This window comes from Podarcis erhardii, assembly GCF_964252035.2.
Source record: "Podarcis erhardii genome assembly, chromosome: 10".
In the NCBI taxonomy this organism is placed as follows: Eukaryota; Metazoa; Chordata; class Lepidosauria; order Squamata; family Lacertidae; genus Podarcis; species Podarcis erhardii.
In genome coordinates, this window is record NC_138500.1 from 30,555,317 (window position 1) to 30,569,190 (window position 13,874).

A 13,874-nucleotide genomic window follows, 5' to 3' on the forward strand; every position below is an offset into this window, starting at 1 on the left:
TGCAAGGTGTTAGACTAGTAGATTCTCAGGGTCTCTTCCAACTCTATGAACTTCTGGAGGAGCACCACCACATATTCTTGCTCTAGATCTACTTTGCCCATTAAAAGTGCAACATATAAAGCAGTCCTTAAAGGAGGAGCCAGAAATCTATGAAACGACTTTGTCCGCTCTGCCTTCCCTCACCCCTTTTGTTCAGAGAGAGAGAGAAAGAGAAAGATCCAACGTGTTGTATCACCAGTCATGGCAAGTGGTAAGTTTAAGGTGAGGGAGGAAGCAAAATACAACACAAGCAATCACAAGATCCCCAAAGGAAAGCAAAATAACTCACAGGTGCAGTTCTCAGTGGGTTCACAGGTTTCAAAACCATTGTAATATATCAGGCACTCAAAAGGCATACAGACTTCCCCAGCTCCTACATTTCTGACCCGCGGCTAACCAGCCACCCTTCCAATCTCTTCCCAACGTCTTCTTTTCCACTAGAGTAGTGAAGACTCTCTCGTCAGCTGCTCCAGGAGTTATCGTTAGTCCCTCCCCCTAAGTGGCACATTGAGAATGTGGGGGGGGGGAAATGGTGGGGATCAGAACATGAAAAAAGAACACAGCTAGATTAACTGCACGGACGTGGCCTCCCACCTCAGAATATGGCCTGTTCAAGGCTGATGCACACACAGCATTTTCTTTTACAGGGTTCACCCAAGAGGTGAAGGGTTATCACAGACACATCCAGCAACAAGTCACGTGGTCACCGGAGGAGCTTGAAAAAGAACCATGGCAGTCCATGGGAATTCCAGTTTGACGGTTGTCAACTGACCACTTAAAAAAAAACCCCAATTCTAGCCTGGGTAGCTTTTAAAAACAGTTTTAAGTCTAGTTTCCAGAAAAGCAAATTGCAAGGCTGCTTCCGCCTGCTCTGCTGCTGCTAGTAGCATTTCTTCTCGTGCAGCTGTGCATCTTAAATGATTCGATGCCTTCTGTGCTTAGTACTATCCCTAGGGCCAGCAAAAACCACTGGCTAAGTGCAAAATTCATGTTACATTTATCTGTGAACGTGTGCTGGGAGAACAATTAAACCAGACCTTTGGCAGATTAACAGTCTATGTCCTTTTAAATGTGTTTGGAGGAGACGGGTTATTGGTTTGTTTTGCACTTGTTCTTGTTTTTTATTTTATTTTTATATTAGTATAATAAATAAATAAACCACCCTTCATCTGAAGATCTCAGAGCAGTTCCTAAGAGAAACGTATTATGTACTTTGTGGTTTTATTCTGTATTTTTATGCTGCATTTTACAAATTTGATTAATACAAATTTTTACAAATTTATTTCATTTAAATTTAAATAATTAATAATAAAACAATTGGGCTTGCGGATTTGTGTGATCAAATCCATGTTTTATTTATGCGGCAATTGCTTCTTTTGACTGGTGGTACTTCTGAATAATCATGCATAGGATTGTACTGTAAATACCAAGTGGTCCATGATATGCAGAGATTGGGCTGGGGGTAGCAGGATACTCTGCAAGCACTTGGGTCACTTCCATCATTGCTGTTTAAGCCACAGAGGAGGAGGCACACACGGTTACCGACTCAGGATGAGAAAGGCTCGCCTTAATGAATTCAAAAACAGAAGAAATATTTTGACCTTAAATGTAAACATTGCAACAGGTTGAAGGAAAAAACCAGGGAGGGAAGGAGGGAGGCAAGCTTCTTCTTCAATGCATGCTTTATGCTTGACTTGGGAAATACTTAAGTATCCACATAATTGTGACAATCTGGAAGAAGGGAAAGAGTCTTGAGGGTGCTTCCCAACCATTGCTATTTGGGGGAGGCATTCGCAGAGTGGCATATTCAGGCTACGCACCTAAAGCTGATTCACCTGCTTCTCGGAAAAGTAGGACTGGAAAGTGTGGAAACACGTGACATCGTGTGACCTCCCCACAAACAAATCAGAATGGATCCTCAAACATGGTTTTATGTTCTTCATACTTGCGTTCTAATCTCTCATGGTGAGAAGCCAAAGGGAGCATTAGCTATTGCTCTTTCTGGGAAAGAGACTGGGGAAGAGATGGGAGTTATAGAACTATGAAATAATTGAGCAATGTCTAGTCCAGAGCTTTCCAGACTTTTCATGTTGGTGACACACTTTTTAGACATGCATCGTTTTGCAACACAGTAGTTCAATTTTACCAGCAAATTAGAGGTTTAACTAACCCCTTTCCAGCCCCGGGAGGAGTGGAGGGAGCAGTTGCGTGACACACCTGCACACTGCAGCCGACACACTAATGTGTCGCAACGCACAGTTTGGAAAGCTCTTGTCTAGTCTCTACTACTCATTCCCCATTTGAGTGCTTTAAGTCAATGCACCACAAGCATTGGAGAAAGCATGTCATGAGCATCTAAACTAATATCTAGAAAGCAAAAACGTAGATGCTGATCATTCTTCTGGTTTGATACTTTCCTCTCTTATTCTGCTACTCCTTTTCTCTCTTTTTCTGCCACCACTTATCTCTCTCTTTCTCTGCCTGAGGTCCAGCAGCCTGGATCTAATTGAAACCTCTGCTCAAAACAGAAAATCCTAAAGTAGAGCACACCCAACAAATGGCCATCTAGCCTCTGCTTTCACAGCGAGGAGGAGTCTTTATGGTTCCTTTCTTGAGCAGGGACATTGGATTGTCAGGAAGTGATCCTGCTGTGACCTATTGGCTGTTCTTCTTCTCATTTACCAGAAGGCTTATAACTGTTGGAAGCAATCTACAAGGGGTCAGCACCAGGAGAGTCGACCTGCTCATACAATTTTGTGTTGCCTAATCCATTAAGAAGCTGTGTAGCATTAGAGCTCATTTGTGCATGCAAGTCCATTGTTTGATTATTACGGCCACATTGACACTATACATTTAAAGGACTGTGATGCCACTTTAAATAGTCATGCCTTCCCGCAAAAGAATTCTGGGAGCTGTAGTTTGGTGTCAGCCATGGCTGTTTTAAATGTATGGTGTGCATGTGGCCTTCATTGCCAAATAATAGTGACTTGCCTGGGTGGAGCAGTCATCACAGATCAAAAAGACAGTGAGACTTCCCTATCATATCACACATCTCTTCCAACACCATGCTTTTGAATGGAAGCCATTCACATGATCAGCTGCGAGTCATCAAGTGATAACACCGTCAAGTGACAAGAAATCAAGTAAAAGAACATGCATGTGCGAATCAGCCCTTAGAGGAAGGGAAGAGATGGGAAGAGCAGCTCCCGTAGATAAAGGGTTAGGTAGGAAAGTCAGAATTTTCTGGTTGCCACTTATGTGTTGCCTCTTTAAAAGCTATAATAAAGTATAAAACAATGGATTCTTTTTTAAAAAAGAAAAAGCTGTTAAAAGAATTTGGAATCTTAAGTCCCATTAAAAATGAACAGAACTGTGCAAATCACACAGCATTTCAAATGGCTTCGTATCTGGGGTGGAATGTTGGATTATTGTAAGGAGAAGAGAACCCGAACCTAGAATTTAGGCCTTTGTTGAATTAAGGAATCTGTTGGCAAAGGGCTGCCTTACTAGTGAAGGCTAGAGATCAGAGGCCAGAAGGCAGAAAAGTCAGTGGAACTTCCTGGTGGTTGCATGCAAAGACTAAAGGAATATTGGCTTGTGTATTCCAAGACAATCAATGGCTTCTCATGGGCAAATACCGCCACTACCAAGCAAATTTTAAAGCCTTCAGAATCCTGTTTATCAGAGCCCCCTTAACAAATCAATGATGGCACCAGCAAAATGGGAAGGGGGGGGGAGCAATGTTGGCAATACCAGTTCCACCAACAGTTTCCCATTCACAACATCAGCCCCTGGCCTTCATCACACTGTTGTTGGGATATGGCCTACCGCTCCTTAACACACACATACACACACACACACACACACACACACACACACAGGCCATCTTTTTGGAGGGCCTTGCCACTCACGGTATGAATCAGAAAGAGTTTTACTGAAACAATGAAAAAACACAGTGTCACAATTTTCTTTGAAGTTCAGAAGGTTTCCCTGTCCCTTGCACACATGCACACACTCACACACGCAGCTCTCTCCCCAGACCAATTCAGACTCCAGGATGTTTTTGTATGGGGATAAAGATCTCCTGTGCTGCCTCATTCCTTAAGTAGAATGGAGGAAGGGGAAGTAGCTTTCATGCTCCTTTGGTAGGGACAAGGACCTCTCACGCCTTCATCCTCTCCTCACAGACGTCAAAGCTCCACTTGGCTGCCCCTCCATGGACCTCAACCAGTTTTTCATCCCAGTGGATGATGTTGCCTCGCAGGTGGGCCGTGCAGTTGGCTAAGCCCAAAATCTCTGCCGGGGTCAGGACATGATCCCACATGTTGAACTGAGAAATTTCACCAACGAAGGCCTGAGTGGCATCAAATCTTCCACCCAATGCATCCTGTAGCATCGTGTTGGAGAAAAGGAGAGACAAACAAAGGGCAGCCAATAAGATAGAGAAGAAAAATATATACAAGAAATTGAATATGAGGCCTTCCATGGGCTCTGCTGAACTATGGGCCCTGCCACACTGCCAATCCTCTGCAAGTGACAACATTGGGTCAATTGGTTTCCAAGGAGTTCAGGACCCTGTTTCATTCTCATCTTTCCTTAGCAGTATGGCACAGCAAACTATGGAATAGCTTTGCTCTCTCCCCACCCTCTGCAACTTTCTGCATGTCCAGTTTTTGCATTAAAATGCAAATTTCCAAGTGCTTCCATGCAGCAGTTTATTGTGCAAGCAATAATGCGGGCTTTGCATCACATCCACACAGCACTATCTTCTGACACAGTACCGGTATATTAGTTTCCTGTTTAATCAAGATTCTCCACTTCTGCCCGAAATCCCCCAAGTAAAAATCAAAACAAAAATGTAGAAATTGTACATCTGGACTGAATATGGGGGCAGTGGTGGAACATAGGGTGCCATTTGGATGAGGGTGGCACAGCGGCGTAGCGTGGGTTGTCAGCACCCGGGGCAAGGCAAGTAATTTGCACCCCCTAACCTGGGGCAAGGCAAGTAATTTGCACCCCCTAACCCGGGGCAAGGCAAGTAATTTGCGCCCCTAACCCCTAACCTGCCACCGCTGCCAGCTTCTTCTTGCTGCTGCCTGGGCTGGTCGGGTGTGGTTCTCTCCCGCGCTCAGCACTGCGCTGGGCGGCCGCTGCACTGTTCCTCCCCCAGATAGTCCCTCCCTCACTCTCTCTCCGCTCCGCACTGCACCGCACGCCTGGCACCCTCCCCCTCCACAGTGGACGGCGACCCGGCAGCTCGGATCGGATTCGGACAGCCAGCACTGCAGTGAGAGTGAGCCAGGTAGGGGCAGAGAGCTGTGAGCGCGAGCGTGCGCCCCCCAAATGTTGCGCCCGGTGTGGCTGGCCCCCCCCTGCACCCACACGCTATGCCACTGGGGTGGCATCATGTGGGCGCTGCACAAAACTTGCATGCCAGAGCAGCAGCGAGTTCACAATAAGCTGCCATGCAGACACATTCTTAGAATTTTAAGAAATTTCTGTGGGCATTTTTTTGGAACCACAGTTCTATTAAATACACACTGCAAATCCAAACCAGAATCCCTGTGTGGTTATAGGCTTCAAGGACAACACATGTGGCATGTCCAAGAGACCAGCTGGGGATCTCTTATACCCAAGTTGTCAAATTTTGTTCCTTTGAGCCCAAAACTTGGGCAGGTCCTTGAATTATGTTTAAGTTAACTACTACAAAGACAATAAATGGATTAGACTCACCTGCTCTTGGCCCAAGATGATCACACCATGAGGTTTGACCGGATGCCAGGATGCCAGGTTATCACCGGCCCCACGCTCCTCCCCATTTTCATATGCTGACCATATGCCATCGCGTGTGATCCAGGTCAGGCAGATGTGGTGCCACATCCCAGACTTTAGACTCATGGGCAGCTGAGCCACCTGACAACAAAACAGAAAAGTGCCTTAAAATGAACAGTGCAAACTGTTTTTTGGAGGGAGTCTCCCACTGATGTATTTTAGCATCACCTTCCTCAAAGCTGATGAGGAGCACATTATGTCCTTTCTTGCTGGCTGCAGAACAGGAGTGGGTGACACATGCCCTTCTCCAAGCCCCTCTCTCTTAGGCCCTTCCCCAGTCCTGGTCTATGCCATCCTTGAGTGCTCTTTCCTGAATGTGATGATTCCTCCTAGCTGGGTGGGTGGAGAGATGTGTAGGTATAAGCCTCTGATTTATACTGTTCAAAGGTAAAAATCACATCCACTGCTCCACTCACTTTTGCCTCTAGCCCCACCCCCCACCACAGGGGCATGCAGCCCTCCAGCCTCTTGGTACCATGCCTGAAATTTGGAAGTAGTTTGAACTCTGACCCAATGGGATGCTTCAGCCTATGCTGGTCCATCATCTTCTCGGGTGACAGGGACCAGTGCAGCACCAGCACTGCTTGCAGCAACGACATGGTCGCTGTCTCCTGTTCACTATGACCCTGTCTTGGAGGAAATGTACCTGCCACTGCCTCTCCCCACAATCTTGGCTGCACATGCCAGGAGTCCTGAACCTGTGATTCTGAAAGTACTTACCAGGTGGAGTCTTTGGTTTGAACCCATTCCCTTCCACTTCATTTTAATGAGGCTGCTAAGAAGTGAGCAGGAAGGGTCATGTATATCCAGGGCTTTTCCCCCCAGCCAGAACTCACCAGAACTCAGTTCCGGCACTTCTCAGGTGGGCGCCCTTGGCATTATAATAGAACAAGGGAGGTGCTCGTGGTGAGTTCCGGCACCTCTTTTTCTAGGAAAAAATAGCACGGTATATATCTGTATCTCTCTAGATTCATTAATTACAGTTGGCTCTTGTTTTCCGAGCTGGTGTCATTTTTCCTAATGGAGTGGGGCCTTTTCTCAACATAAGGAAGGTTAGTACATGTGTCTTCCAGATGCCCATGACAAAGTCTTCCTTCCCTCCTTACCTTGTCATTGATGATCAGCTCCATGGGGTTATTTCCCCACTCCAGCAATACAAGCTCATTGGATTGTCCTGGTACCGAGTAGGAGAAAGGGGTGCCCACCCCTGCTGGGCCCTTAGATTTCAGCCACATGCAGACCGTGAAAGCATAAAGCTCAGGCAAGCTTTTCTTCATCCGCGCATACATATAGTTGTTTCGTACGGGGATGGTGACTTTGAACGCTTCCGGGTTGTTGAAGGCTGTAGTTTCTGGGTGCATAACAGAGAAATGAGGGGGGGGGAGTGTCAAGAAAGACTACAGGGACAGCAGCTGAGAAGAACAAAAGACTCCAGAAATTCAAGTCAGGCCTTGCCAATACTACACAACAACACCATTGCAAAAATGGGTTCCTGTTGTTATTGAACTTGGGTCATCCAACGAACCTGACCATTCATTGACACATTGCATAATGATTGGGTAATGATTGGCAGCTTGGATGGCTCAGTTTGCTTTATTAGACTTGCATATTGCTTTACCTGCACACAAAAGTCTGAAAGCGATTTACAATGATTGTATAAGATCCAATAAAATATAATCAAACAGATGACACAATATGCAATATCAGCATTCCTTGCGTATATTTAACTCTCCCTGTGTTTATTTTAAAGGGGGTTCAGCAAGTTAAGTTTGCCAGTGGCTGCTGCTTAGTTATATTATGACGACTATATGAAACCTCCAAATTCAGAGGCAGGGTGCCACTGTGTAGTTTTTACCCCTGTGTAGATTTTGGGGAACTAATGGGCTAGTTTGTCTTGCTTGGCATTCATAAATTCATGTGTCTGGAACAGACTCAGGAAATACATATCTAACAGGCAATCACATATATGTAGCAACTTTGGAGCCCTCAGATTTGGCACTCTTCCTTGCCAGGACTGACCATGCTCAAGCTCAGTGACCCGGTTCTGGAGGGCATCCAGCTCCTTCTCTACATCTTGCTGTTGCAAGTCGTGGTTGTTGGGGACAGATGACCGGTCTTTCTCCAGAGCTAAAATCTTGGAGAGGATCTGCTCCTCCAGTTCTTCCATCTTGTTATGGATTGTCTCTTGGGCTGGCACAGGAGCAGAAGTAGCATTCATTCGGGCTGGAATATCCTGCTGCGCACAAAGGAAAGATATATGATATATGGGAAACTGTGTGTGTGTGTGTGTGTGTGTGTGTGTGTGTGTGTGTGTGTAATATCTCACACAAAAAGTATCCAGGCAAAACATGTTAACCCAGCAAGAAAAACAGGGCCATGTGCTCAGGGTGTTTCCAGGCTATTGCTGTTTTGGGGTGGGATTCTATCACATACAGTGGTACCTCAGGTTACATACGCTTAACCCGAGGTACCACTGTACTGGTCAATTTAAATTGAACAGTTACCATTGATAGGGAATTCTTGTGCAACAAACCTTCTTCCCCCAAAGATCAGACTTTTTGTGATAAGGAAAGTGAAGGGGAAATGCTGCTTTGGTGCAATGTCATCTAACATATCCCACAAACGCACCAGAATGAATTACCAATGTTGTCTAACTTCCCTGCAAACAAATCAGGATGAATGCTCAATAATCAGGTTATCTGGAAGTGCCCTCAGAGGCCACATCCACACCGTGCATTTAAAGCACACCCAACACACATTTAAAACACATTGCTTCCGCACCCCTCAAAGAATCATGGGAACTGTAGTTTGTTAAGGGTGCTGGGAATTGTAGCTATGTGAGGAAGCAGCAACCACTCGCAAGATTCTTTGGGGGAAGTTGTGTGCTTTAAATGTGTATTGAATGTGCTTTAAATGGATGGTTTGGGTCATTCAAATCAAGAACCTTTCTGTCTAGGCACTGACGCCCCTTGCGGTCAACCAGTCAGGTCCAGCCTAGCCAGGTTTTCTGAGACAGAAAACAGTCCCATCTATGAGAGAGAGAGACCCTGATTCAATCTCTGACACCCCCATCTAAACAGGTCACGTAATAGCAGGTGATGAGCGAGTCCTCTGCCTGAGGTTCCCAAGAGCCACAGTCAGTCAGAGAAGGCAATCCTGATCTAAATGGGCTGTTGGTCTGGCTGTACAAAATAGCTTCATACAGCTGAGAGACTGGAGGAGGAGGAAGAAGTTGTTGTTAATGGTTTTATTTTTAGCTGCCTTGGAAGCTTTGATTTAGAGTAAAAGTCAGCAACCATCACTCGAAACTCAAACAAGCTCCGTATCTCTCCCTTGAAGAGTTTTCTTATACAACTTGGAACGTGTCTGTATAATGACTCTTTCTTGTCTTTCCACAGGATTCAATATGGAGAAATGAGTCCGTGGGACTCCGTTCTCTCAAAGGACACTTTTCTCGTAAAAAAGAAAGAAAGGAGCAGTCAGGCATGGAGAGAAACGGGATTACAGTTTTTCCCTAATGAGGATGAAGAAGTGTGCCTTTTTTCTGCCGCTTCGAGGCAACGCCTGTCATTTTGACATTACATAGTAGTTCCGTAATCCTCTTTGAGCTCTACGAACTGTGTGAGTCTGTGTGCTGAGAGGTCACAGCAGGTATTACACAGCTACGGCAGGGAGCAGCACCCACAGCTGGGGGCAAGTCCTCCTTATTGTCCGCCCATGCCAACCTGCCAGGGCACTTGCGCTTGCGCAAAGGGAATCCCAGGTTTTAAAGCTAAAGGTTGGTGTTCTGTCCACCAGTGGCAAGTGTGATGAATTCAATGCTGTTTCCATGCTGGGATTACCGTAGGTGCATCCTTTTCAACACACCCAAACTCTATCAACCTTTAAGACAAACAGCCATGCCTTTGGGTAGAAATGACCACTGTCCCATTTACACTATGGCAGTGGCGTACCATGCATTGCCAGCACCCGGGGCAAGGCAAGGATTGCACCCCCTAACCTCATTGCGGGTATCGTGCAGGAGGCAACATGCAGACTTCGCTCACTTCCACCCCTGAAATGGCACCTCCTGTTTCTCCAAAGACAGTCCTGGGTTGGCTGGCAAGGAAATCTGCCTGATCAGAAGGTTCTGCTTGCTTGAGAAAAGCACTGCTCTGGATCAAGTGTCATTTGTGGGAGAAAGAAAGCTTACATTTTCTGTGACTTGTAAAACCACATAGATCACTGCCCAGAAAACACAGAGTGGTATATAAACAGACCAATGAGCAGGTAAGCAAGCTGTGCTCAGAGAGCTTATCTGAGAGTATACACACACCATATATTTGAAGGCCATTTAAAGCTCATGACTTTCCCCAAAGGATCCTGGGAACTGTAGTTTGCTAAGGGTGCTGGGGATTGTAGCCCTGTGGGGTGAACTACAGTTCCCAGAATTCTTTGGGGGGGGGGGAATCATGTGCTTTCAGTCTGGAGCTTGCCTTTCCTCCTGGGCTGTGCTTGGGGGTTTTGGTGGAAGAACGGAGTCAGGAAGTTCCCATGATCTAAGGAAGAGGAGAGAAGGGAGGCATGACTCAAGTAGTCATGCAAGGCAAGGAGAGAGCAAAAGAGAAGGGATGGAGAGAAGCAAGGGAGGAGAGGCAAGGGGGAAGGGGCCTTCTCTCCTCCCCATGACATTTCACAGGCCATTAGTCATTGCCTATTCCTCATTGTTGCTATCAGGACGAACCTTAGCCTTTTTTCCAGCCTGTGTGAGAGGAGAGACGTGAAAGCCAAAAGGTTTGGGGGAGATCTCCCGTCTTTGAGGACTCCCTGTTGTGCTCATTTATTACAGCGAAAGCTCATCAAAGGAAACAGGCCTATTATTCCACCACATTTCTGCCCTTTGATGAGGTGCTCCTAGAGCCCTTGCCTCCTAATTACTGCTACGGCTGCTTATCTCATCATTATTTCAGGCTGTGTTCCCTCTTATGCCAAGTGAAAAAGCAAGCAGCCCCCCTGCCTGTAATTCCTCATAAGTTAATAGGGTACATCCATTGAAAACCGTGTTTTGTCTGTTATGGTGGTGGAGCTTTCTAAAGGGAACTCAGGTTGCAAAACTGAGGCTCCACAAAGGAGGCGGTGAGCCTGGAGGCAGAAAAGGTTTCAGCCCACTCTGAGTAAGTTGCTCACCTGAAATGTTCAGGGGTGCTGTAACTTCTGCCCCGCCCTGCAGACTTATTGTCAAGAGGATACCCACAAAACTATTGGGTTCCCCATCTCAGCATTATTTTACCGTGCTCCTTGGATGCTCACCCTTTTGATTCTAGGAATCCAAAAATGTACACCTGAAGAAGAGGCTCCCTGGTGTGAAATGTGTATGTGAAAGACAAACTCATGCTCAGCTCTTGCACTCCCAAGTTGGCCTGAGATGAGGTCATTGCACTAAAGGCCTCTAGATAATCACAGCTTAATTCATTACTTGGGGAGAGGCCATCTGAGAGTATGACCAGCTCAGGTGAGCTGAGCGGCAAGGAGGGAAAACGTGCTAGTTCAGAACCGGCCTGCGTTGTCAACTGTGCTTTACTTTCTCTGCCCTCGCCTCTCAATCCAGGTAACACAGTTTCCTCAGTTGCCTGTTTATCTTGCTTTTATGTAAGTGATCTATGTCAGTCGCTTGCTGCTTGCTGCCTTCCAGATGCTTTTATGTCTGCCCTAGTTTCCCAGCTGAACTTTCTAAATACCTTTTAGATTTGCAACTATGGATACTCGGGAAATGCTTTGTTTCATTTCTATCCTGTCCTTCTCCCTTCCGTGGGCCCAAGGCAAGTTACACATTCAATGGAACACTCTATCCATTAAAACAATGTAAGAATCGGGAATGAAGCACCATAAAACCCTTTAGTGTAGCAAAATCAAAACCATCTTAGAGGGGAAGGAGCTCCACAACTGCAGTGCAGCCATGAAGAAGGTCCTATCCTTTGTAGCTACCAACCTAATTCCTAAAGAAGGCAGTATTGGTGTCCTACCAGGGCTGTTTTAGCAGAGGGCCTGAATAATCTACATGAACATGACTGCACTGCATGATGAGGATCTTGGCTGTAGATAGTTGAGCTCTATGTTGTGGTTCACCATAGGAGCTCACTGGAAGGGGAGGGGGAAGAAGAGGAAGAATAACTTTATTCATTTCACATAATTTATGCACCACTTGATTGTAAAAAACCTCAGTGGTTTACAAAGAAGAAGAAGAAGAAGAAGAAGAAGAAGAAGAAGAAGAAGAAGAAGAAGAAGAAGAAGAGCTGGAGGACAGTGGTTGAGCCAAGGAAGTGACGAAGTCTGGTGGAAGGAGATTCTTAGTTGATGACTGTAACAGCTGTCAGCATCTATTGCTATACAATCACCCAGAGGCTTCTGAGTATGAGGATACTATCATTCATGAGCTCATGTGTGAACCAGGGCTGCAGCTTCCTGAGAGTCAGTCCTGTTGGACCGCTGTGTGTCTCCATTGTGATCACTGCTACGTGTGGAATGGAGACATATGTCTGACACATGAAGTAAAGATGTGCTCTGGAGATGCAGTTGCCCAAGGCTCATGTGCATTCTCAGTGACACGCTTCCCTGCCATATATGTGGCACAGAGACATGTGAACAAATGGGAGCTTGTTTTTCCTGTAAGACGGGAAGCAGCCCTCAACAAGTAAAAGAGAAATTATTTGGATTTGCTTGGCATCTGTTATGCTGCATGTAACATTTATAGGGCTGGTTATGTAAGTGTGCTGAGCAGTGGATGCTGCAAGCACATTGATTCATTTTTAGCCTCATCTCCACTTTAACTTTGGAAGTTCAGAGCAGTTTACATGGAGTTCCCAGGGAGATTCCCATCCTGGAAGATCCAGGATAGACCTATTTCACTTTAACAATGAAACAGCACCACATGTCCTCAGACCATGTTCCCAAATGTGGTTGAGACAGAGCATAAGAAGGTAAGAGCCTGAGACATCAGGCCAATGGTGCATCTAGCTTGGCATTCTGTTCTTACAGTGGCCCATACGAAACCCTCAAGCAGGACCCAAGCACAGGAGCCCTCTCCCCTCCTGTGTTTTCCAGCAACTGGTATTCAGAAGCATCTGGTCGGGGACAGAGGGTGGCGCTTGTGAGGGAATTGTCATCCCGCCACTCCTTGGTGTGTGCAGTGCCCCAGGGTGCGATACTCTCCCCGATGCTTTTTAACATCTTTATGCGCCCCCTCGCCCAGCTTGTCCGGAGTTTTGGGCTGGGCTGCCATCAGTATGCTGATGACACCCAACTCTATCTGTTGATGGATGGCCATCCTGACTCGGCCCCAGACACACTGACCAGATTTCTGGAAGCTGTGGCTGGATGGTTACGTGGGAGCCGGTTGAAGTTAAATCCTTCGAAGACAGAGGTCCTCTGGCTGGGACGGGATGATATGGGATTGAGGGGGCAACTCCCATCTCGTGCAATTAGTGCCAGCACCGTCCGTTAAGAGTTTGGGTGTAATCTTCGATACCTCCCTCTCCATGGAGGCGCAGATTGCAGCTATAACAAAGGCGGCATTTTTTCATCTCCGCCAAGCTAAGCAGTTGGCTCCTTATCTCTCTCGCCCTGACCTAGCCACCGTGATCCACGCGACGGTCACCTCCAGACTGGATTATTGTAACTCGCTCTATGTGGGGCTGCCCTTGAGACTGACCCAGAAACTCCAGTGGGTGCAGAATGCCGCAGCGAGACTCCTTACGGGGTCTTCGCTGCGAGATCACATTCATCCGGTGCTGCACTGGCTCCCGGTGGAGTACAGGATCAGGTTTAAGGTGCTGGTTTTAACCTTCAAAGCCCTATACGGCCTAGGACCCTCGTATCTATGGGACCGCCTCTTCTGGTATGCCCCACAGAGGAACTTACGGTCTTCAAATAAAAACATCTTGAAGGTCCCAGGCCACAGAGAGGTTAGGCTGGCCTCAACTAGAGCCAGGGCTTTTTCGGCTGCGGCTCCAACCTGGTGGAACACT

At 46.6% G+C, this 13,874-nt stretch overlaps 1 protein-coding gene across 2 annotated transcripts in view; it reads right to left on the bottom strand.

Annotated features, from left to right (window-relative positions):
* Positions 1-1,188: 1,188 nt before the first annotated feature.
* Positions 1,189-13,874, bottom strand: part of NPTXR (neuronal pentraxin receptor) — a 32,094-nt gene continuing 19,408 nt past the window's right edge. The window contains exons 2-5 of one of the 2 annotated variants that reach the window (XM_081879386.1): positions 7,891-8,104; positions 6,978-7,222; positions 5,773-5,952; positions 1,189-4,426 (exon numbers count right to left, since the gene is read on the bottom strand). In XM_081879386.1, the coding sequence (XP_081735512.1) occupies positions 4,202-4,426; positions 5,773-5,952; positions 6,978-7,222; positions 7,891-8,104 (864 nt within the window). In that variant the 3' untranslated portion in view covers positions 1,189-4,201. Of the gene's footprint in view, positions 4,427-5,772; positions 5,953-6,977; positions 7,223-7,890; positions 8,108-13,874 lie in introns of both variants that reach the window. The other variant, XM_081879385.1, reaches the window with a different exon arrangement.